At 38.8% G+C, this 21,004-nt stretch overlaps 1 protein-coding gene across 1 annotated transcript in view; it reads left to right on the top strand.

The window, feature by feature from the left end:
* LOC127805978 (uncharacterized) overlaps positions 1-21,004 on the top strand; it is a 65,809-nt gene that overhangs the window by 24,738 nt on the left and 20,067 nt on the right. The window contains exons 10-18 of the mRNA XM_052342855.1: positions 11,116-11,136; positions 13,973-14,068; positions 14,153-14,273; positions 14,374-14,559; positions 14,724-14,905; positions 15,781-16,052; positions 16,765-16,866; positions 20,284-20,460; positions 20,614-20,802. Of these exons, the coding sequence (XP_052198815.1) occupies positions 11,116-11,136; positions 13,973-14,068; positions 14,153-14,273; positions 14,374-14,559; positions 14,724-14,905; positions 15,781-16,052; positions 16,765-16,866; positions 20,284-20,460; positions 20,614-20,802 (1,346 nt within the window). The remainder of the gene's footprint in view (positions 1-11,115; positions 11,137-13,972; positions 14,069-14,152; positions 14,274-14,373; positions 14,560-14,723; positions 14,906-15,780; positions 16,053-16,764; positions 16,867-20,283; positions 20,461-20,613; positions 20,803-21,004) is intronic.

The raw sequence follows: 21,004 nt of genomic DNA, 5'->3' as shown, positions 1-21,004 counted from the left end.
TTTGGTTCCCTCGGGTAACTGAAGCTTATAAGCCACCTTGCCTATCTTGTCCGTTATGGTGAACGGACCAAAATACTTGGGGCTTAATTTAGTCACTGGTCCTTGGCTGATGGACTTCAAATGCGGACCAAAATACTTGAGGCTTAAGTACACTTGTTCTCCCACCTCCAATTCCCTGTCACTTCTTTTCCTGTTCGCAAATTGCTTCATTTTATTCCTGGCTGAAGCCAACTTCTATTTCGATTGTTGCAAGACTACCCTCCTCTACTGAAGGTATTCTTCCACTGACAATTTTGTAAACTATCCTCCTACAGCTGGTAATAGTGGGGGTTTATATCCATACAGTGCTTCAAAGGGGGACATCTTTAAGGCAGTGTGGTATGTGGAATTATACCACCATTGGGTCAAGGCCAGCCACCTATGCTAGTGCTTGGGCTGCATGATACACATGCGCCTAGGTAGGTTTCCAGCACCTAGTTAACTCTCTTAGTCTGTCCATCCATTTGTGAATGGTAGGCAATTGATGTATTGAGTTTAATTCCCATAGATCCTATTAGCTCCTGCCAGAAATGGCTTGTAAACACCTTGTCACGATCTAAAACAATTGTCCCCGGCATTCCATACTGGGAGACCACCTTGTCCATAAACACCCGAGCTACTTCCTTGGGTGTGTAAGGGTGGTTAACCCAATAAACTGAGCAAATTTGGTAAACCTGTCCACCACCACCATGACACTATCTTTTCCTTCTAACTTGGGCATTCCTTCGACAAAATCCATGGCCACACCAGTCCAAGTTCTGTCAGGTATAGGAAGGGGTTGTAAGAGACCAGGGTAGGACACATTCTCTTGTTTACACCTCTTGCATATGTCACATGCTAGCACAAACTTCTTGACATCTCTTCTTAAGTTAGGCCAATAGAATATCTGCTTAACCTTAAGGTAGGTGTTTTGGATACCAGAGTGTCCCCCCACTAGTGATTCGTGTAGAGTTTGTAATATTTTTTGTTTGAGGTTCCCTCCATCCCTTATTGCAATCTTGCCTTTGAACCTCAACATCCCTTCTGATATGGTGTATCCGTCCGCCCCATTAGGTTCCACCACCACTTCTTCTAGTATCTTTCTTATCTGCTCATCATTGGCATAACTGCCAATAACTTCTTGACACCATTCCGGTATCACAATAGTAATTGCTGCAGTACTACCTTCCTCCTGGCACCTTGATAGTGCATTGACAACCACATTTTCCTTGCCCCGCCTATACTATATCGAGTAATCAAGCCCCATCAATTTAGCCATACCACTTTTTCGCAATTGAGTATGTCATTTTTGTTGTAGTAAAAACTTGAGACTTTCATGGTCCGTTTTAATAATGAATCTCCTACCTTCTAAGTAGTGCTGCCATTTCTCCACAACCAATAACACTGCTAGGAACTCCTTCTCGTAAATACTCAATCCCAAGTGTCTTGTACTTAAGGCCTGGCCCAAAAATGCCAGTGGTCTGCCTTTCTGTACTAAGACTGCCCCTATGTCGACCTCACAAGCATCCGTCTCCAATACAAATGGTTCACTGAAATTTGGCAATCCTAGAGTTGGGACTACACCCATTGCTTCCTTAAGCTTTTGAAAAGCTTCTTCGGGCTCCTCTCCCCACTTGAAGTTCCCCTTCTTCAAGAGTTCTGTTAGCGGTCTACTTATCACTCCATATCCCTTTACAAACCTCTTGTAATAGCCGGTTAAACCAAGGAACCCTCTTTCAAGGTTGCGGGTTTGGGCCAATTGACCGTGGCCTCTACCTTCTTTAAGTCTGTTCTAACCCCATCTCTCGATATTAAATGACCTAAATATTCCACTTGCTTTTGGCCAAAGGAACACTTAGACCTTTTGATGAAAAGCTGGTTGGATCGAAGGACCTCTAGGGTAGTTCTCAAGTGTTTCAAATGCTGGTCCAAGGTTGGGCTATATACAAGAATGTCATCAAAGGACACTAATATGAACTTTCTCAAATAAGGTTCAAATATTCGATTCATGAGTGATTGAAAAGTGGCCGGGGCATTGGTGAGCCCAAGGAAATTACCAGGAACTTGAAGTGTCCATGATGGGTCTTAAAGGCAGTTTTATGGGCATCTTCAAGTTTCATTTTGATCTGGTTGTAGCCTGACCGAAGGTTCAGCTTGGAGAAAATTGTGGCATTGTGTAGTTCATCTATTAGATCTTCTACTAGGGGTATAGGGAATTTGTCTTTTATGGTTATGGCGTTTAATTGGCGGTAGTCCACACAAAATCGCCAAGAACCATTATTCTTTTTGACTAGGAGCATTGGTGAGGCGAATGGGCTACGACTAGGTCTTATGAAGGACCGGTTTAACATTTCCTTAACCATTTTTTCAATTTCTGATTTTTGGGTTGGTGAATATCTGTAGGCTTTGATGTTTACAGGTTCAGAATTAGGCTTAAGGTTGATGGAATGGTCTAGGTTATGGGTGGGTGGTAGGGTGTTAGTATCATCAAAGAGGTCCCCAAATTCTAACAACAGTTTATCAATAAGGTGCTGAGAGTGTACCTGACCAATCTTCCGTTGAGGGCTGCTAGCTGACAGGCTTAGTTCCTCAATCATCACCTTCTCTAATCCTTCTTCCACAGCTACAATTGAGAATAGTTGAGTAAGCTTGCTCCAATTGTTTCTGAGGGCTTTATGCAACCTCTTCCCGATTATCATTTTACATGTTTCGATCTCCCTTCCCCCTTTTAGTGTCATCCTTTTCCCTCCTTTATCAAAGGAAACCTCCATCCGATTAAAGTCAAAACTTATGGGACTCACTCCTTTCATCTAGTCAACCCCAAGGACCACGTCATAAGCCCCCAATTGTAACAGCCTAAGATCCGCTTCAAATCCCTCTCCTTGCATCTCCCACTTAAACCCGTAACAAGCTGAATTACTCAGTACCTTGCCCCCATTAGCCATTATCACACTCAATGGCTGAGTGTTCGAGAGTGGGCACTTCAAATTTCTTGCAGTGTCCTCATCAAGGAAGCTTAGGGTGCTTCCATTATCTATCAAAATCAGCAAGATCCTATCTTTTACCTTCCCTTCTACTTTGATTATCTTATTGTTGGTCACCCCCTTCAATGCATAGAGTGATATCCAGACTCCTCATACTTTTCAATTTCATCTCCTTCTTCTTCCCCTACTTCTCTTGAATTTCCTTCCAACAGGAGAATTTGACGCCTACATTGATGCCCCGAGAAATACTTATCCTTGCACTGAAACACAGCTCGGGTTGTCTCCTCTGATCATTGTTCCAGCCATTTGACTGAGGCATCCTCGGTGGCCTGACTTTGGTATTACCCCTTGTCCACTCACGGTTTACTCCTCTCCCGCCTTGGTGGGAAGCTCCCACTGCCATAGCCTTAGTTTGCTGCCTATGTTTTTTCATCAATGCCTCCACAATCATCTCCTGTAGCCTAGCACTCTCCATGGCCTGTTCCACCGTTCTAGGGCTTGATCATCTTAACCATTGGCCTTAGATCATCACTTAGGCCACTCAGGAAGCTGGACACGAAATAGGCCTCAGATAGGTGTGGGTCTTGGCTGCTCATGAGAGACCTAAGCTCTTCAAATCTCTTCAAATGGGTTTTCAGATCTCCCACCTGCCTTAGTTTGTTAAATTCTTCAATAATGTCAGACATACTTCTTTCCCCGAACCTTTCACATAGTTTCTCAGTGAATTCTTCCCACGTAGGTTGACCCCCCACACTGGTACCAAGCATCTACTACATCATCAAAATAGGCAGCCGCTAAGTAAACCCTCCTACCTTCTGGTATGTCATACCATTCAAACATCCTCTCACACTTCCTCACCCACCAACAAGGGTTGTCTCTCTTAAGAAAAGGGATCTCCATCTTGGCATGGGAAACCCCAGTTGTTGGCGATGTCCCTACTCTCCACGACCTCTATCATGCATTGCCCCTACCTCATCATCCTGACCCCTCCATATCAGGAGTTATAGGCCTGAGATGGCCTTTGTTGTTTTGTAAGAGAGGCTCCGTTCTATCTCTAGGAGGGAATTTAGGGGTCATACTCACTGGGTTTTGACGTGTGAACATCAACATAAACTGTTGAAGTTGGTTTCCCAGTTATTCCCTCATCTACACCATCTCTTCTCGCATTTGAACAAGCGTTCCATCCAGTTTTCTTTCCAATCCTTCTATCGACCCTTCCAGCTTATGATCGATCGCCATGATTGCCTCATGGTTACGGCCATTTCCCAGTTCAAGCTGGTTGACTCGTCTCTGGATCTCGGACATACGCGTTGACTTGTTGCAACTACGATTCCATGTTCTTCATGCGGGTTCCTTCTGCCATGAGCTAACAACAATCCTTGGTCGGGATCGGGTTCTGATACCAAATTGTCACGGTGTGACAATGATAATTACCTTGAATCAGTGAGATTCAAGGGTAGAACAAAGTAAGAACAAAGGGAGAGAGAGAGAGAGAGAGATAGAGAAAGAGAGAGAAGAGAAGAAGACAAGAATAGAGAGAATGCAGAGGGAGAGTACTTGAGAAAAGTTCTATTGATTCTTCACACCTCTCCCACAAAGTTGGAAGAGTTAATATACTTGCTTGGGTGGTTGTGGATGCAGTAGATCATGCTGTCATGACCCGAGAATCTATAGAAGGGCACTATAGTAATAGGTTGATAATAGTTGTTAGAAGATATTTTAGATATTTTAGCAATTGGTTAGAAGCACATGGGTGCTGTTATGCAGTTAGTTAGGAGCAAATATGCCTATATAAGGCTATGTAAACGGATGGGATTTTTCATGTTAGAAATTGATATTGAATCTCTGATTTTCCTCTCTACATTTCTCTCCAAATCTCCCACTTGTTTTTCTCTACTATTTCTTCCCCCTTTCCTCTTAATATCTCTCATTCTTTCTACTGATTTTCCCCTTCCTTCAATTCTGATTTCTTCCCCAATTCCTCTTTTAACCTATCACGAACCCTAGGTTTGTGACAAATGGTATTAGAGCCAATGATTCTCGGCTATGATTCCGTCAAATCCTATTCAATGATTTGAGTTTGGCGAATTCCGGTAGTTCTGGAATGATTGGACAGTGATTGGGCTGTAGCTGTCCCTGGCTTGGGGTCTGATTCATTAGAAGGCTATTGAAATTAATTTCAGTGATTAAAACCAGAGTACAAAGGTGGTTGATCCATTGCGTTAGGCGATTTTAATTGGCAATTCAGTTGCAGATCAGAGGCATTCCTGCTCGAGTTTTGAAGACGAAGACGACCATTGAATCTCGGAATTGATTCCGACACACAAGGGCGTGAGTGTTGGCTCGGATCTGAAGGAGAAGTAGGAGGAGTGACTTCGGCTAAGATTCTAATGGTCAAGTTGAAGGAAGTGTTTGGAAGCATTGTGGATTTTTGGAGGTGAAGTCGACAATGATGCTCGGTTGTGAAACTCAAGTGTGTTGTCGACTTTTGGAGGCCACTTCGAAGGACAGTATCAGGCTAGTGAATTTTCAGATCCGACCGTGATAGAGGAGGTGAGATATGGCCACGATTCTCAACAACCCAAGCGAATTCAAGGAGCTATCTACTAGTGGTCCTCGGCCCAGAAGGTCGTGATTGGAGTGGGTGATAGAGGTCAATGCTAATGGCTAGGAGGTCGCGACTGGTGCAGGAGTTCCAAGCGATCGCAGTCTGATCAGGCAAGGAAGTGGGTGTTGCAGCCGAGTTAATTACAGTAGGTCTGGCGATTGTGTAGCGGGTTCCTCATGGTGGTGCGGTGGGTGTCGCGGCCATTTTCAACGGTCAGTGATTGGGCAGAACCAAAGGAAGGGTCTGAGGTGAGTCCAGCAGTCTGGGCGAACAAATTGAACACTTTCGATCGGAAATATCGCCCAATCGGGATTGGAAGGAGTTCCATTGACTCTCGGCTGCAAATCTCGATAATTCTTGCTCGTAATTGACGTGCGAAGCGGGTTAAGCGATTTCTGGCTTGAATCCGACAAAGTGTATTGACTGCATCAGAGTCGATCAGCATAGAAGACGGATTCCGCTGGGCGATTGTGGCGGGTGATTCTTTCCAGAGCAAGAAAACGAGGCAGACCCAGAGAATTTCGATCGAATTCCTCTGACTAAGAACTGGGCAATCGCAATTGGGTCCGTTACAGTGAGACGAGCAAGGCCAGTAGTGTTCTTGGCATTAAATGAGATCCACGAACGGATCTGGGGGTGCAAGCGACTTGGTGTTGTGGGCAGGTAAGACCAAACAATTCCGATCGGATCTTGAAGACGAATGAGGAAGGTGAAATAGATTCAAGAGGTGTTCCAGCGACTCTGGACATTTGGAAGGTGGGTAGGCGCTGAGAGGTGTTAATCTCCAAGCAAGCGAGCACCCTCAGTTTGAACTTGGAAGGCGCTACAGGTGAGTGACCCTCGGCCAATTCCATGAACATCCTTAGCCTTCAATTCCAACAGTGTGTAAATTACAGTTGTCTTAGTAGTTGGATCCAAGTTGCTGTGTGTGATTGAGGCAAGCAAACCCAAGCGATCTTGGCTGTTGCTCTTTAGCAACGGATCTCGGCCACTGCCCAGCTTCCAATTCCTCTTACTGCCGCTAAATTTTATGGGGTCTTGGCCAAATTATAAGAGGCTAAAGTCCAAGATTGCAAGACTAATTGGGTGGTAGGAGGTGGACGAACAGTTTTGGCCCAGATTGAGAAGGCTTAAGGCGACTTGTCCGTGGCTCCGGAGAAGGGATTGAGTAGCGAATCAGTGGAGGAATTCCGTAGGCGATAATTCCAATCAAATTCTAGGCTGCTAATAAGGTAAACACAGGGTAATTTCGACTTTGAATTCTTATTAACTTTGTTGGAATTGGAGAGGCAAAGAAGGGCAGTATGTATATAGCTCTTTAGTCTTCAAAGTATGCTGATTGTGAAAAATGGGCTAAGAGGAGCAGTGCACTTAGGAGACCATTGGAACCTCAATTGTAGCAAAAGAATTCTTCATTTTCAGTTGGAATGGAGCATCAATGGCAGCAGAAAAATGCTGCATTTTCGGTTGACTAGAAGCATCAAACATGGGGAAAGAATTTTGAGAAGGAGATCAGCCAAGGGGACAAGGAAACAAGAAGTGGGATTCATGAAACGTGCAAGGAATTCAGTTGTATGTTCTACGAGAAGCTGCAGGAGTTTGCGATGATACTAACTAAAAAGTATCATTACAACTTTCCAGTGGAATATTTCGATAATTATCACGGGAGTTTTAACAAAGAGGACTTCCTAAAAATGGAGCAGCCAAGGCAAGAGTTAATACACTTGATCTGCCGAATGAGGGCTGGCGGGAAAGAAATGAAGGGTTAAGCCAGATTGCAGATTTCTCTTCTAGCCAAGGCAAGTTTCTTGCGAATTATGACCTTGATAGTAGTTCTATCCACCAGCAGCAGATTCAAAGTGGTGAGGAATTCTTGAAGCCGGTTGTAGGGGAAAAGCTAAAGGAGGCAACCGAAGAAGTCAAAGGGAACAAAACTCCCACTGCTGTATTGGTTCTTCCCCCAGTTGGCAAATCCGAATGCTTGTCTATTACATTGAAGGACGAACAGATGGCTGGAGAACTAGTTAGTCAACCCTCTGTATTCAAAACAACACATTCAAAACAACACATAACGAAGATGATGAGAAGGGGGAAACATATGTGGTAGCTGGTCGGTTGAGTGAGTTTCGGAATGATCGTCATTTGAAGGCTGTAGGGTTGCAGATTTCAGCTGCTACCTGTGACAAGGAGCGGCTAAATTCATTGAAGGCATTTGATATGGACACATTGCCAGGTTTTGGCATTATATTGGATCCCCAGACTATGGGTACTAGCAACCTTAATTTGGTAGCTATTGCAAACCCAAGGGAAATAGTATGTTACTCTTTGGAGGAAGATGCAGCCTTGTCTGCAATGATTATCATTTTTGTTTCAATTGAGAACCTAAAAATGAAGAAGAAGAGACTTAGAATGAGAAAGAAGGAAAGAAGGATGAACCAAATAGAGAAGGTTGGAATTGGATGAAGAGCCATGGCTACTTGTTGCAAGTGCTTGGGGACAAGAACTCTCCCAAGGAGAGGGGAATTGTCATGACCCAAGAATCTATAGAAGGGTAATATAGTAATAGGTTGATAATAGTTGTTAGAAGATATTTTAGATATTTTAGCAATTAGTTAGTGTGAGAAAACAATTATGAGAGAAAAACCTAAGAGATTAGTCTTTTAGTTTGTTATTTATAATAGGCACAACAGGCCTAATAACCTACGGGCTTAGTCTATGGGCTTAGCCTAATTACACATAGTTATAACAAATAAATAAATAAAACTCATACAACAATATGCAATATATCTAATTATACTAATAATTCTAATAGTTAGAAGCACATGGGTGCTGTTATGTAGTTAGTTAGGAGCAAATATGCCTATATAAGGCTAGGTAAACGGATAGGATTTTTCATGTTGGAAATTGATATTGAATCTTTGATTTTCTTCTCTACATTTCTCTCCAAATCTCCCTCTTGTTTCTCTCTACTATTTCTTCCACCTTTCCTCTTAATATCTCTTCCTCTTTCTACTGATTTCCCCCTTCCTTCAATTCTGATTTCTTCCCCAATTCCTCTTTTAACCTATCACGAACCCTAGGTTTGTGACACACGCCCCCTTCCAGCAGTTACAACAGATTCTTTTGTCCTTTTCCTACGGCCTCACACGTGGCCCTTTGATTCTAATAGACTGACAGCTGGAAATTGAAATACAATGGCCCTTTGATTCTAATAGACTGACAGCTGGAAATTGAAATACAATAACTAAATCAAGGGAATCACAATGTAACAGAAAATCACAATACTAGCAGTAAAGCAGTAAAGCAAAAGCAAAAATTTAAACTAGCATAGCCGTGACAGAGAATCAATCTGTAGAAATAAGGTCAAGGGGATCAAATCTGGTCCTTTGAAGTTTGAGAATCAATCTGTATACCTTGGCTTGTGGTATTCGGGGGCAATGTGCTTTAATTTCAAGTGATGGTCCAAATGAAACATGGACTAGAGTGATCAGGATGTCTATGCACTTGTGTTTGAGGAAGTCAAAAAGCCATGGGGTACCTTTGTAGGTGTCAACAATGACCTTCAGTGGGGCAAGATTATGGTTCGGAGGAATGGGGAAAAACTTCTGATAATAATTTCTGAGGTGAAGACCAAAAAAGACTTGATGGGAGCCACTTAGGTTTGATACTAAATATATGGGCCTTACAAATGATAAGGCTATGGATAGAAATGACTGGAAATCTAGAGTTCTGTGAAGCATGTGCTTGAGGTGGGGCTATTGGATAGTCATCCATGACAAAACAGCTGGTGTGGTTCAGGCATAAAATGATTCAAAATAAAGTGGGGACAGGTTTTAAAGGAAAGGATTTGGGGAGGGGTGGGTGTACATGGGTGAGGAGGTAATTCCAGTTAGGGGAGGCAAGTTCTGTGAGGTTGGGCTATATATTTTGTTCTTTTTAGTTATAGAGGCTAGACTGGGAAGGACTTGAGAACCATCATAGGAGTTAAGGAGATGGGCTATGAGACCAAAGGCCTGGGCCAATTGGTAGGGCCAAGTTGTTGGGCTATCAAAATACTTCTTCATGGTAAGGGAAACCTTTTCACAGGTGTGCTGCTTGCCAACCCACCGGGTTGCATCGATTGTAGTTTTTGTCCAAACTTTTAGTTTGGGTTTGGGGAGGGGGTGATGCAGAACTTGAACCAAAGAAACGGGAAATCGAAATCAATAGTAATATTCAATACTTCACTAAAGGATTATTTATAGATAACTAATAGATAAAAACTTATTCAAACTAGGATTCCTTGATATAATCTAATTAAGATTATAAAGGTAATCCCAATCTAATTAGGATTCTAGGAAATAAAAGAAATTAAAAGAAACTAGGAAACAAATTAAAATAAAAAAGCTAATAAAACAATATTAATTTTTATTTTACACCTAAAATATTATTTCTCAAAATGCTCGTCTCTATGATCTTCATCACTTTTTTTTTTTTTTGTTGGGGGGGGGGGAGTATGTTCTCAGTCGGGGACCTTGAGTGGCAATCTGGTTTTTGTTATAAACCTATAATAATTTTTTTTTTTTGGGGGGGGTGGGGGGTGGGAGTATGTTCTCAATCGGGGACCTTGAGTGGCAATCTGGTTTTTGTTATAAACCTATAATAATTTTAAATACCACGTTGAAGCACGAGGTCTGGTAATGTGAAGGTCTTTTACAAGTTTAATGATTTGAATGAGTGGATTGGAAGAAAGAATGCGTTGGTTTGAAGCAGTGGGTGAGTCATCTGTTGGGGGGAATAAGGTGTTAGGGGATTTTTATGACACTGGGCTTGGCCAAACAATATGTTCTCTTCAAATGTTTCTTCTTTTTTGTTCTTTTTGTTGATAAGTAGCTAGTAAATACCAAGAACACCCCCCCCCCCCCCCCCCCCCCCTCCCCCTTCAAAGGGGCAAAACCCAGTACAACACAAAAAGAAGTAGAAAATCTACAGACTACTACATTTGAAAAAGAAATTGAATTAAAAAGATAAAGAAAAAAGGAACTGGGCTAGGGCCTTAATTAAACGAAGATGGGTAAACAAGGATGAAGTCTTTATGATTATAGATAGAATGCTTTGGGGTTCATTTTGCATGCTTTGGGGTTTTGGTTGTGGTGGATCCATCATTAACATCAACTTTTAGAATTTGTTGAACATCTAGAATGGTAGATGTGGATGGCCCTTTCTTTTTTGTTATCGATTCTTATCATTATCAACACTTTGGTGCCTTGATTTATATACGTATACATATCCACATATACTTATACTGAGTGAAAACCTTTCATGCCTTGCCCATAAGTAGCTTCTTGACTTGGGAATAAGCAAAAACTGGAAACTAAACAAACTTAATAATTGCAGATTTATGCTTTCCTGCTTGCTTTTTCATATTTCTTGCCATGATGAGATCTCAGTTTGTCCTTTTTCTGTGTACTCAACTAATTTGTTTTCTGATTCTTATTTTCTCTCTGTCCTTTTTCCTTCACGCAGGAAAGCATGCACAACCTGGAGGTATCCTTGATATTTTTGTTCTCAAAATTTTGTGAGTTATATGCTAGTTGCATATTTCTATGAGGCTACATGCACTAAATAATGCCAGTTTTATAAATTTATTCAATCTAGTCCAAGGTTTATAACTGCAGCCACAATAATTTTTGTGGCAGAGGATGGGCTACAAGAGAAATTACATAGCAGACACAGATACCAGAGTGTTTATTACTTCTGGTTGTGCATCCCCATAAACAGTAGCTACATAGATATTTATAGATGTATCTTGCAGATTTTAATAATATAGGTTAAGAAAGTTTTATAGAATTCATCAATGGTAAATTTATATTTCTCTAGTTTGTGGTACCTAATGACTAAATGTCTTATGAAATGGATGCATATTTCCTATATTAATGCGATTACTGGATGAGCAAAATTTAGATAATTAACATACTATTGTCCAATGTTAAAATGATCAGGATTTGACATAGAAATGAAATAGTGACCCATCCAGTTGATATTGTGCAAACACTTGAGCAGTAACAAGTCTCTTACATTAGATCTTTAGATCACAGGTTTTGTTGTCTCTAGCTTTCGTTTTGACCTATGTTTTTATTGAAGATTCAGTTACGAGAATATATAAATGTATCATTTTTGTTAAAATGGATTTTCTTAATAAATATGTTGACTGTGCATTACTCACTAGTTTCTCACCAACTAGGTTGCACAGGCATGATAAAGCGACTGATCTTGGGACTTCTAGGAAAACAAGTTACATTTTTGGAAGCCTAAAATTAGGCTGAATGCATTTCAGCATCCTCCTTCCTTTTGGCTGTGTCTGTTACTACAGAAACGGTTCCTATTGTTTGATCATTAAGTTCTCTTCAACTAGGTGTCACATGGATGATAAAATGATGCGAGCTTGGGCTGCTAGTCAAAAAAGTCTTTGGAAGCATAATTAGGTTGGATACATTTTAGGAATCCTCCTTCCTGTTTGCTATTCAATGATATATGTAGCACTGTGGATATAGCCTCTAATATTTTGCTAGAATATATATTCTAAAAGCTAAGGAGAACATGGTGTAATGGGTGGGTTGTAAAAGATTCCTTTTATCCATTTGATTTACAACTTATATAATCTAGAAACTAGAAATGTGAAACGGATGCTTGACAGGTGGGCTATGTTGTGGACTTTGCAGGCCGGGGGGGGGGGTTGGTGTGAGGACCCTGACCTGGCCCATGGGATGTGCTTTGAATGGGCCAAACACAGCCTGGAATGTGTGGGTCATGCATAGCCCACTTACGGTCTGCCTTGCAAAATGCGACAAAATTTATTTTTAATTATAATAGGTTTAATTTGGTGTATAAATATTATAGGATTATTATTATAGTATCTTTAGTTAAAAATCACTTTATGTTTGGTTGAAACTATATGTAGTTTAGATTATTTTATGGAAAAGTAATGCTTTAAAAAGAAAGATAACATTTTTCATGATTTCTCAAATGTAAACATGCCTTTTAATTTTGTTAGTTTCTACGGGAAAATTTATTTTTAGTTTAATTTTGGACCTTTATGAGAATTTAGTTTGTAGGTCTTTATAAATATTAATTTGTAAGTAGGTCATATATATATATATATATGAACTTAGATTCATAATTTTTACTCACAATTTTTTTAGTGAGATTAAGTTGGATAAGAAATCTAAAATTATGAGGTTTGATGCAACTCAGATGAATTTGGAAAATTTGAACAAAATATTTCTAAATTACTTATTAATTAATGAGAAGTTTAATTACTAAAATATGTAGCTAAAACAATAACGCTTTGGTTGAAATCATGTAGCATCTGTTTTTAGTGAAAGAACGATTTAAAAAAGATGTCATTTCATGGTTTTTTGAAATGTAAATCTCAAGTCATATAAATTTTCTTACAACTAGATCAAATTAATCATTAAGATAATTAAACAAAATCGCTTTACAAAGATTCCCATCTTTTGTACTGTTCTAATTATTGTTTGTTACAATTGCACTTTTTTATTTGTCAACATTTTGACATGTTACATAAAAACAATAAATTGAGGTATTATTCAATGTAAATTTTGTCACTTTGTGTTCAATTTTTTATGGTATTCTTTGGAATGTTGAGATCTTGTAATAATTGGAGGTATTATTCAATACAAAAAATTATTTTATGTAGTCCAGTTTATGATTTTTCAATCAGAATGATAAAAAATTATTCAATAAAACATTTTTATTGTATTAATAAAAAGATTTTTTTAATTTTCTAAAAAAATTGAAAACAGCGGGTGTGGGCCTGCTCGGAAAAATGGGTTGTTTACATGTCTAATCATAATCTATAATATGAAATTCATTACTGATTATTCTATTATTTTAACAAACTAAAAACTAAGGTAGTAACATTTGTTTGGGCTACTTTTTCAAGGGAAATATTTTCTTTCCCTTTTTTTGCTAGTTATTATATTTTCTCTCATTGACATATATTAACACATACAGTTCAAGAAACAAAATAGTTAACTTTATACCTTTAGGTAATTCCATATAGATGCATCCAAGCATTTTTGTCTATTCTCAAATTCTTGACACTTCCAAAATTTATCCGAAACATTTTAGTGACATCCTGAAATGTTTCCTTTTCTGTGCTAATCCAGAGAAGATACCAAACCTGATTTTGATCTTGCTTGTTTCTTACTTCACTAATTTCTTCTTAATTTTTTCTAATTCTATTTTGTTTTCTATGCTAGTTTAATGGAAATTACACGATATGGTCCTCATTTTCATATGATACCACCTTATTTTGATTTATAGTCTGGTCTTTAGATGCTTGGTTTATGTGAAACAGGAGCTTTGCAGGATGTTCTCCATTTGCATGATGTTCTTGCTAGAGTTGCACTGGCTCGTTTGTGTCGTGCAATAGCTAGAGCTCGATCACTAGAAGGTAATTGTGTTTGAATTCCATTGAACTAGTGCATTTGTCTTTGAAGGAAAGTTGAGCTGAACAATTTATTTTTTGTGTCTGCAGAAAGGCCTGACATTAAGTCTCAGTTCAATTCTGTACTCTATCAACTTCTCTTGGATCCCAGTGAAAGAGTTTGTTTTGAAGCAATCCTTTGTGTTTTGGGAAAATCTGATCATGCTGAGAGGTATTTTTTTTTTGCAGTTCCAGCCTAGTTTTTTTTCCTTCTACTTCATCCTCATGCCTTGTTTTCTTCTTCTTGTATGCTTACTCTTTGTTGTCTTCAGGACTGAGGAACGAGCTGCTGGGTGGTATCGGCTAACTAGAGAAATTCTTAAGCTTCCTGAAGCACCATCCATATCTTCAAAGGTGGCCAAAGATGACTCAAAAGATTCAGTTCCTCCAAAGGCTGCTAAAGAGAAATCCTCGAAGACAAGGCGTCCACAGCCTCTTTTCAAACTTGTAATGAGAAGGTCCAAATAGCTCTTAATTTAGCAGTTTGCTTTTCCTAATTTGTTTCTCTCTTTCATTGGTAGGCTCATGATTGTCAGCCTGTAACTTAGAAAGATGAATGTGGTTTTCACAGTATTGTGTGTGGGTTTTAAATGATTTTTTCTGTAAATTAATTTTTCTTCAGGTTAGAAGGCTCATTCCGTAGTTACTCGAGGCCTGTACTTCATGCAGCAGCTAGAGTTGTGCAGGAGATGGGTAAAAGTCGAGCTGCAGCCTTTGCTGTAGGTTTACAGGATATTGATGAAGGAGCTCATGTCAATGAATATACTGATTCCCTCGATGAATATGAGAACCCACTAGCTGAAGGTAAAAGATTTCTGAAACTTTTTTGCCAGTATTATCCATTTAAACTTAATCTTAATTGATCTTCTAGACAATTCTTGGTCAGCACATGGAATTTTTTCCAGTTAATTGATCTTCTATAGTATTTTTTTGAACTTTACCATGATGTTGAGATATTTTGATTACATATTGAACTCTTTAAGGTGACTTTATCCCTAACATGTTTCTTCTGCTATTCAGGTAAAGTTCTCTTAGGTGTTGAACTCTGAGGTAGGATAGTTGAACTCCTTTCTGACATAGTGAAAATGTAGTGGAGTCAATTTTTCTTTTAGACATAATTGAACTGTTTAAGGTGATTGTTTACCTAATATTTTTCTTTTCTACTACTCAGGTGAGCTTCTATTTCGTGTCAAACTTTGTTGTAGTGTGTTTAATAGTATAACTCTTTATCTGATATAAATGAACATGTAGGTGGACCCATTTTTTCTTTTATACCTTCAAGGTGGATTAAATATATGGTAGACTATGAAAATTATTTTTGAGCCATTCAAATCCAAATTGAGATTCACAAAAAAGGATTTCTTCTTATGGGCTCTGCTTGAATTGTCTTTAGCAGTAAAGAATCAGAGTTCCTGTCATATGGACTCTGCTTGGATTGTCTTTAGCAGTAAAGAATCAGAGTTCCCATCATAGAATGGAAGGATTTGTCATATTACTAAATCGAAATGATTTTTACTTTGTTGATTTGTCTTGGACAATTGGTGGTGGAACTTCATACTTGATGGCTATTGGGCAATAACCCAATTAATTGTATTCTGGCTGGCTGTGATTTATTTCAGGGCCTATTCTTTCTCTCTCATCCTTTCCTTACTATTATTGTTATTATTGCTGTTATTCAGGTAATCAAAGGGTTGCTTCTATATCTACTGGAACTGGGAGCAAGGACACAATTGCAAGTTTATTAGCTTCATTAATGGAAGTGGTGCGAACAACTGTTGCATGTGAATGTGTTTATGTTCGAGCTATGGTAATCAAAGCATTGATCTGGATGCAAAGTCCACATGAGTCCTTTGATGAACTGGAGTCCATTATTGCATCAGAGCTCTCTGATCCAGCTTGGCCGGCAACACTATTGAATGATATTCTGCTCACTTTGCATGCTCGATTTAAGGTACCTAGCACTTTATTTATATATGCTTTGTCAATGGTAGACATTCCAAGGCAGTTTGGTAATTGGTGTTTTCTGGGGTGCATCCTGAGCATTTTTCAGAAATTGCCTGCGCTGTGCTACCACTGCCATTTTGTGCTTCTTGAGCTTTCTAGCCCTTTTTTGAAAATTCCTGTTGGAAAATGTATGTGTTCAAAGAAAAACATTAATTAAGTAGTCAATAATTTTATAAGATACGTCTAAATGACAAATTCATTTCCGCCTAGTTTCCACATTCTACCAATCAGAAGGTTAGGGGCTTGAAACTGCTTTGCTGTATGAATAATAAGTACTGTATATTGATGCTTATGGTTGATCATGTGGTTATGTGGACAACAGTGAAGTTCCCTGTCCACTTGTAACATACTTCAATTATTTTGATTTGATGCACCAGCTTGAATCCTTTGATACAAATGTACACATCATATTAATCCATGTACATAAAAATATGCATTTTGATTGCCCTGTCAAGGCATTCAACGTGATTCATAAATTATCATCAAGTGTAAGAATTGTTTCTTTGGTTGCATGATTGACTTTTTATTTTTTTATTCTTGCTTTGCTACTGATAATGTTCTACATAGGCATCTGGAATTTTGTGTTTTCCCTTTATCTTCACACCTTCACGGAGTCTCATCCTGGTATCATTTCATTTCATTTTTTTTATACTTGTTAGGCTACTCCAGATATGGCAGTCACTCTTCTAGAAATTGCAAGGATATTTGCTACTAAAGTTCCGGGGAAGATTGATGCTGATGTTCTTCAACTACTCTGGAAAGTAGGTTTATATTCAATCCTACTGCTTCTCGTTATATTCTTCTGTGAAATGTGATGCTTCCATTTTTTTTTGTTTTTTCTTTTTTCTCAATGAAATGGACATTTTCATTTTCATTTTTTTATTTCATTATATTTATATTCTTCTAGTGAAAAGTGAGTGCTTCCATTTTTGTTCTTAATTTCTAATTGCTCTTGGTTTTTTCTCCTTTCATCAATGTAATGGATATGTATATATTTGTATTTTATGCAAGTAGTATAGTTGATAAAGATGGAAGAAAGGTGTGAATCCATACAAGACGGAAGGAAAAAAAACCCATAAATCTATGTCTGAAATGAGAAGCTCATTGATAAAAGAGCTATTGAGGGAGTTGAAAAATCTGTTTAGTTTTGAAGTCATTGAACTCGTGCCAAAAACATATTTGCTTGCTTGATCTCATGAACCATTTACTCGTAGTCCATAAACCCAGGTATTATTACCAACCTTAGAATATGTTTGGCAGCTGCATTCCAGATCTTCCATAGTTGAGCAATAGGTAGCCACAAGCAATATGCAGCTGCATTGAGTTGATTAGCCAGGACAACACCAGTAAGTTCTCAAGTTCCATGAGCATAAGATGGTCAGTTGGTTCCTTCTTCTGTCCTGTGATATACTTGTGTAACCCTTGAGTCTTGATAAATGATAAGCTGGAAAATATCCAGGAAATGTAGTTGCTCCCATCCAATTTCTCATGGCTAATCTGGAGGATTAGATTACCTCTAAGTGTACTGGGCCGAATTTCACTACTGGTGGTGGAAGGGCATAAGTTTCCATTAAAAATAAGCTCCACATATGACCATAGGAACTGAAATCTAAACTATACAACAGGTTGTGGGACTGGGAGTAAGGTGCAATCAATGCAAGGGAATATGGAAAAGCTCAAGGAAAGCATCCTAAGCAAAGAATACAGAGTCTGACCCAAAACAGAAGGAAAAAGATGCTGACAATTCTATTACACCTAGGGCATGCAGAACTCAGGCCAAAAGCTCAATCAATCCACCTCCAATCACCCGTCAGATGTTAGGGGGCTCTAAATCACTGTCAATAATGCCCCTAGGACTGTCAATTGGTGTTGCATTGAGGCAAAAAAATGCAGTCTTGCTTGCTAGAAACAGTAGCCAACACCCTAGGTTAAGGCAATGGTTGAGGGTTTTGATTGTTAGGAAGAGGTGTGCTGATTGGCGTGATCTGGTAAGATGTTATGCTGGCATCAGCAATGGCACTGTTCTGATCCAGAAAAAGAAAGAAAACCTATGCTTTGATATCCAGTTGAAAAAGAGAAAAAGAAGAGAATAGTTAACAAATGGTTGTAAGAAAGAAAATAATGGAGGAAAGGTTGGAGTTGGATGATTCATCTCCAACCTACACCCATATTTATATTATTTGTTAGCTCATAGAAGGGAAGATTATAGCATGATTACAACAAGAGTCCAAGGGGTTGCAGAAAATTATAGCTATCGACACTTTTCACATTATGACAATTATAGCTCTCGGTACTTGTCAATAGTTGAGTGATAAACACTTACTGGGAACTACGTGATTGGTGTTAGATTTGACCCAACTGGTCTAGTGAGAATCAGTGTTTTCAGAAGTGCTAGGCACACTAAGCAGAGAAGGCCTACGGAGCTTAAGTGCAAAGCATAAAGTGAAACACACGCTTAAGTGAAATGAAGCACACATAAATGAAATAAAGAGTATAAACTTTTATAAGCATAAAAAATTTGAACCATTAAAAAAAAAACTAAATAAGAATGAAGGCTGCAAATTTATCAAATGATGAGATATTTTTCATTTATATTTTATACACGTTTACAAGTTAATACAATCATAAAAAAGCACAAGGGAAAAAACCCATCCCTAATATACCCCTATCCTTATCAGCCCCTAATTTATAGAAATCTGCAAACAATGAATCCCTGATTTACAATCAATCAACAATCTGTAATTTATAGCCGTCAAGAATCCATCATCAATCCCTAATTTACAACAATCAAGAATATATAAACAGTTCCTAATTTACACCTAATTACATGTTTCCATCAATTTTTTTTTGCTCAGTAAATACAGTTGTCTTTTTTTTTTTTTTGGTTTAAATTTATGTATGATTTTCAGATCTTAAACAGCATTTTTTGGGTAAGGTTTCTATTCAAGCAGCCAAATCATTGCAAATATTTAAACAAATCTAGCATTCATATTGTCTGGTTAAAAAAAAAAAAACACCAACTGTATTTCTGAAGCATGATTTTAACCACAACTTAAGTGCACTTTAATTGCACTTAGCTAAAGTTGCTGAGCTTCACACACAAAAATCCCTAAGCATGCTGCATTTTGCGCTTAAAGTGCGCTTCTTTAAACATTGGTGAGGAGAGGCATGACATATTTTGGAACATTTAGTATGTGCCCTATGATTTTAAAGTTAAAAGAAAATGGTTTACAACCATCTGCAAGAGAATTGTGTCTGAAAGTGGGAGTTTGACATTACCTGCAACAAGGTGTGTCTAGAGCAGACACTAATTAGGCTGCCTAGATTTAAGCATCTCTTGTGAAGGCCATAAAAGGAAGAAAACTACCTGTGCATTTGATCAAGATTGGGCCGTTGGAATCTTTATTTAGGTCATCATTATACAAGAATGCCAAGCTCGGTGATATATTGAAGCTGTTTTTGGCTCTCAGCTTGATTTCAACTTGACAAGTTGACTATCAGTCAAGACTTGCATTAAAACCTGTGCTTGACTGCTATCAAGGTTGGTTGTTTGTTTCTTTTGCTGAGGGCAAGCCTTTGGGCCATGGGGGTGGGTTTACGTTGTAGAAGCACCCTCTTTGCAAAGCAAGTGTATGGCTGCATACCATCATCAACTTCACCTTATTCTAACCAAGTAAGGCTGCAAAAACAACCCCCCACCACCCCAAGAAAAGAATCTCTCTCTACCCTTGCAAAGTGGAACACCCTTCTGAACTTTTGGATATATACGTGCTGCAGTAACCAATGTTGCTTCAAGGTGTTCTTGCCCTATTTGTTTGTTTATTCACTATAATTTTAAATGCATCTCATAGTTGTCTGCCCCATGAATTTGCAAATTGACATGCATGATGCATCTAATGCCCTATATGGCTAATAGCTCTCAAGGCTCTTCTGTCTTTACTTTAACTAATCCTCCCCATTTCCCATCTCTCCCCCCCCCCCCCCCCCCCCCCTACCCCCACCCCAAAACAAATTAAGCTTTCATAAATCAATTATTTTCTGGCATTGAATTCGAAAATGGACCATTGTACGGTAATATAAAAATGCATGGATATATATGCATATATCTTCATGCATATTTTCTGTTAGTGGTGGAAAACAATGATCATTTATTGGTCTAATGGTGGTTATGCTCCCAGACATGCCTTGTTGGAGCTGGCCCTGATGGAAAACATACAGCTTTGGAAGCAGTCACGATAGTCCTTGATCTACCCCCACCACAACCAGGGTCAATGTCGGGCCTCACATCAATTGATAGGGTGTCTGCATCTGATCCAAAGTCAGCTCTTGCATTGCAGAGATTAGTTCAAGCAGCAGTAAGTGTTTTTCCATTTTTCAATGGGATCTTTGATGCGAATGTTCAATTACTGTTCACCTGGGAAATGCTACAGGTGGAGATATCTTATTCTATTGATCTTAGCTTGCTTTTTGATATTTTGGTTTTAATCTGTCTTGTAATATGCTTGCAGGTTTGGTTCCTTGGAGAAAATGCAAATTATGCTGCCTCTGAATATGCTTGGGAATCTGCAACCCCTCCTGGTACTGCGCTAATGATGTTAGATGCAGATAAAATGGTAGCTGCTGCCAGTTCCCGTAATCCTACGCTTGCTGGAGCATTGACTCGACTTCAAAGATGCGCTTTTAGTGGAAGTTGGGAGGTATGAGCTTTACACCTTATTCCCATGTGCCTTGTGTGTTAATTTGTCATTTCAGTATATGTCAACATGTTCCTTGTGAACTTATGTTGTAAGGATGGTTGGGATGGGATTTATCATTGGCAAAAGTTATTGTCAATGTCTACTACTATAAAAAAAAACTGAAAGTGGAAGTTTTTCTTGCTGCCAAATTATAATTACTCTT

Source organism: Diospyros lotus, chromosome 7 (assembly GCF_014633365.1).
Source record: "Diospyros lotus cultivar Yz01 chromosome 7, ASM1463336v1, whole genome shotgun sequence".
Classification (NCBI taxonomy): domain Eukaryota; kingdom Viridiplantae; phylum Streptophyta; class Magnoliopsida; order Ericales; family Ebenaceae; genus Diospyros; species Diospyros lotus.
Note: the sequence above shows the minus strand (reverse complement) of the source record. Positions and strands in the feature narration are given on the sequence as shown.